Source organism: Saccostrea cucullata, unplaced genomic scaffold (assembly GCF_032062105.1).
Source record: "Saccostrea cucullata isolate Sc308-1 unplaced genomic scaffold, CSIRO_AGI_Scuc_v1 ctg6527, whole genome shotgun sequence".
Taxonomy (NCBI): Eukaryota; Metazoa; Mollusca; class Bivalvia; order Ostreida; family Ostreidae; genus Saccostrea; species Saccostrea cuccullata.
The window spans coordinates 1-4,201 of NW_026929068.1; the positions used below are offsets into that span (position 1 = coordinate 1).

At 37.2% G+C, this 4,201-nt stretch overlaps 1 protein-coding gene across 1 annotated transcript; it reads left to right on the top strand.

Annotated features, from left to right (window-relative positions):
- Positions 1-3,345: 3,345 nt before the first annotated feature.
- LOC134279720 (uncharacterized) lies at positions 3,346-3,813 on the top strand. The gene has a single exon (XM_062762139.1). It carries the CDS (start codon positions 3,346-3,348, stop codon positions 3,811-3,813), a length of 468 nt encoding a protein of 155 aa, XP_062618123.1.
- Positions 3,814-4,201: the final 388 nt, after the last annotated feature.

The window sequence follows — 4,201 nt, forward strand, 5'->3', positions numbered from 1 at the left end:
AATTCAAGAAAAGGATATCATTATCCACCCATATCGAGATTTCTTTTATGGAAGTCATTCAATTAGTTTGCCAACTTTTTGATAACCTCTCATAGGAAGCATCAGTATTAACATCAAAGTATCATTCTAAATCACAAAGGTCTTCACAAAATACACAATTTCATGATTTTTCACAGAAGGAACAAATAAACAACCAGAAATCGAACTGTCTTTCTGAAAACCAAAAAAAAGACAACATCTTCCCTCGAAGAAAACTGTCAGTATTTCGACAATATTCCACTATGTCATCTGTCAGACCTGTCAGGTTGGGAGATATATCACCCCCTCTATAGTACAAGATGTCTTCAGAGACCTGTCTTCGTCTCCCAGCTCTCCCAATCTCCTGCACGTATTATACAAGAGATCGAGGAGGACAGGCAAGAATCACTCGTTCTACAGAAGGAGGATCAAGTCCCATTCCTGCCGCAGATGTACTCAATACAAGTTTGATGCAAGAGGAGGGAGACTGCAGATCTTCAAGTGTTAAATTAATAACATCAGGGTCTTGATTAGAAAAAATGGCAGAACAGAGGAAAGTAGAGATGTCTTCATTACCAAATAAAGATCGCAGATAGGTCACAGCCTGGCTCATGTAAAACATGGGAAGGTACAGGATGGTGACAGGGAAAGAAGCATACTCCTCCTTCAGTTTGTCGCAAAGGGGATGGAAAATGTCCTCATAAATGGATAACACATCAGATGATTTTTTCTTTTCCAGGACTTTAAGTGTGAGGTTAGGAATATCAGGTGAGGCCCTCAATGTAAGTGGCTGGTGAAGACAAAGAAGCTTGGGAAGTTTCTGCAGAGAGGCTTCGTCTAAGGTCCAACTCAAAGCAACTATAGAGACACCAGGAAAGAAGGCAGACAGGGTTTTCAGATGAGCATTATCTGTTATGAAGTCATCTTGCCTGTCAGGAACATAAATGAAACAATAATTATGAAAGAGATATGAACATCATTTATTGGTGGTATACACTTATGTAGGGATGTGTGGGGAAATACAAACTTTATTGCATATATATGAACTATTTTTACTTTAATAATAAGAGTTTTGAATATATTCACCACAATACATTACTGTAACTTAATATTTTGTAAACAAATGCACATTTATATTCAGTCGTAAACATTTAACTGAAATTACAAGATTTAAAAAATAATTTTTTTAAGTAAAACTGAAAGAAAATAACATAAGATGCTTTAAATATCTTAATTTATATCATGATACAGTGGAACGTAGTTTTTGTATTATTGTAAATACAATTTTTTTGTGAAGTGTGATTAAAATGATATAACTAATATCTACATTGCCATTTGTGATTAACTTACAATGAGCACATAGGAAGCCATCAATTTAGGTTCAATCGATGGATGAAAGACAATCTCACCTCTAAGTGATAAATGTGTATTGCTAATATATTGTAGCATATTTATTAAAAAAAATTGAATTTTAGTTGAATCAGTTAAAGTCATATGATTGAGTAAAAGATTTAATCCATTTCATATAACATGTTGCCCACGTCACAATAAGTGACGTCAAAAATGTATTACTCCGCTTGACATTACCGGTAGTCTAAAATTATACTCAACTTGAAGCCTTATTCTTGATGGGAAATTGTCTGACTCTCATCGTGTACACTGGCATTATATATATAAGGAATGAAGTTTATTTCAACTTATGTGCTAAACCTTTGCATTTTATAAAGTATAAAGTGTCCAAAGTTATATTATATCATATAACATAAGTTGAAATAAGTTTCATTCTTTGTTTCATAAGAAAAAAGCAGTAAAAAACACAGAATAGTTTGAAAACTTTAGCAAATTAACAATCATCCAATAACAATGCTCTCACCACTTCTCCAGAACATGACATTCATCAATGAACAAAGCCCTAATGATGGAGATAAATGAAGAACAGGAAAGAAGTTGTCCCCCATTATCAACAGAGAACAAAGATTCGGGATGGCTTTAAATTTTCCTCCAATGATATCCTCCAGAACAACAGAGTCAACATCTTCACTACATAACAGACCTTTCAGAGTCATTGTGAACTTTTTCAGATTAACCTGTGTAAGATCTGTGTAGGGGAGCATCTCTCTGATTCAACCAAAAGACACATTGTTGTACCTTAAGTATCAGTCACATTATCCAGCGATGGGGTATACGATGAGAAAACGATGCGTTTTTTGATGAAAATGGCGTGGTTGCCGGCCCGATATCATTAGTGATCGGACGGTGACTAAGGCCATTTTGCGAATCGGTGGGGTCATCGGTAGGAAATAATTCGTACTTAAAATTAAACGATGTCTCCAACGATGCCTCACATCGTTCCTCATCAGCAACCCATCATTAACACATCTTTCAAGGATCGGCCGATATATGGCCGAGCATCGTCCAATATCCGTTGAATCTGAGGTCATCGGGGGGTTGAATAGTGTTCAACAAATAACGGCCGATCATCGGTCGATGTTCAACCAAACATTGGCCTGTAGTCGAACGATGTTCACCAATGTGTGAGCGATGTAATATACATCGGCCGATTATCCTGGAACATCGTTTTATGATTAGAAATGCATCGCTGGGCCTTTGTAAGTCCGGCCGGCAACCACACCATATTTATCATAAAACACATTGATTGCACATCGTATACCCAGCGCTGATAATGTGACTGATACTTTAAGGACTACTAAGCCGATGTGTACCGATGTTTGGGCATTGTTAACACCACGGATTACCACCGATTACCACTGGTCTACGGCTACCGGCCGGAAATGTGACCTAGGCAGTACGAACACCGGAAGTTTACTCCTACTGTTAACTACCCAAAATGTCCAAATCACACCCACAGACAATGTAAACTTTATTGTGAGGAATGTGACATTCCTGCCTGTTCAACTTGCATCTCTAGTGAACACGAATGGCATTATATATCAGATGTTCTGAAGAAACTCAACTCCAAAATAGAAGATTTAAAAAGAGATTAAAAAGAACTTGAGCAAAGAATATATTCTACTTATAAAGAAATTATTTCAGATTTACAGTCTGAAAAATTTAACCTGGTAGAGCAATATGAGACATTGATTACAGCAGTTACCGAACACGGAGAATTCTGGCATCGTGAAATAAATAGTATCGTCAACAAACAGAAATCTGAAATTTATCAAATGAAAACCAAACATTTGACTGTTTTGAATAAACAGGGAAATGAAATGAAAAACATTACTTCTGAAGTAGAAGATACCATGCTTGGTTTGAAGAAAATACTTGACCCCAATGATATCTTAGCCTCTGCATATATATCAAGAAATGCTGAATTCATCAATTTACTTCCTAAAGTCAAATTTTCATTGCCAATTTTCTCCCCTCATCAGGAAAACAAGGAACAGCTTCATCAAAAGTTACACAGTGAAGACACCAGAAGCTGCATCTTGTCCTCCAATCAAACCGCTGATTGATGAACCTGAGCTCATCATCATCATAGACACCGGGTATGATCCACATAACCGTGTTACCCGCCTCAGTGATGAAGAAATCTGGACATGTGGAGAAGACAAAATCATGAAACTCTGCAACCTCCAGGGAAAACTGCTAAAGACAATCCAAACCAAATCAGGGAACATACCAGGTGACATAGCAGTGACAAGGAGTGGAGATTTAGTTTATACTGACCATGATACAAGAACTATAAACATAGTAAAGAATAAACAGATACAGGAAGTGATCAGACTACAGGGGGTGGAAACCTTACTTCATTTGCAGTTCCTCCTTTGGTGACCTCTTATTTACCATGCTCAGTGACGATCACAAACAATCAAAAGTTGTCCGTTACTCTGGATCTACAGAGAAACAAACCATTCAGTTTGATAGTGAAGGTGACCCCTTGTATTCCCCTGATTGCTTTAAATACATCACTGAAAACAGAAACCTGGATATCTGTGTAGCTGACTGTAAAGCCAATGCAGTAATACATGTAGTAGTCAATCAGGAAGGTGTACTCAGATTTAAATACACAGGTCATCCCTCTATTTCCAAGAAATCCTTTGATCCACGTGGCATTACAACAGACATTCGGAGTCAGATCCTGACTGCAGAACATTATAATCGTTGTATCCACATCCTAAACCAGGACGGACAATTTCTACGTTTCATTCGTAGCTGTGAT

Bases quoted from the DNA above. Each gene is read 5' to 3' on its own strand.
- LOC134279720 (XM_062762139.1), top strand. From the start codon at position 3,346: ATGCTGAATTCATCAATTTACTTCCTAAAGTCAAATTTTCATTGCCAA.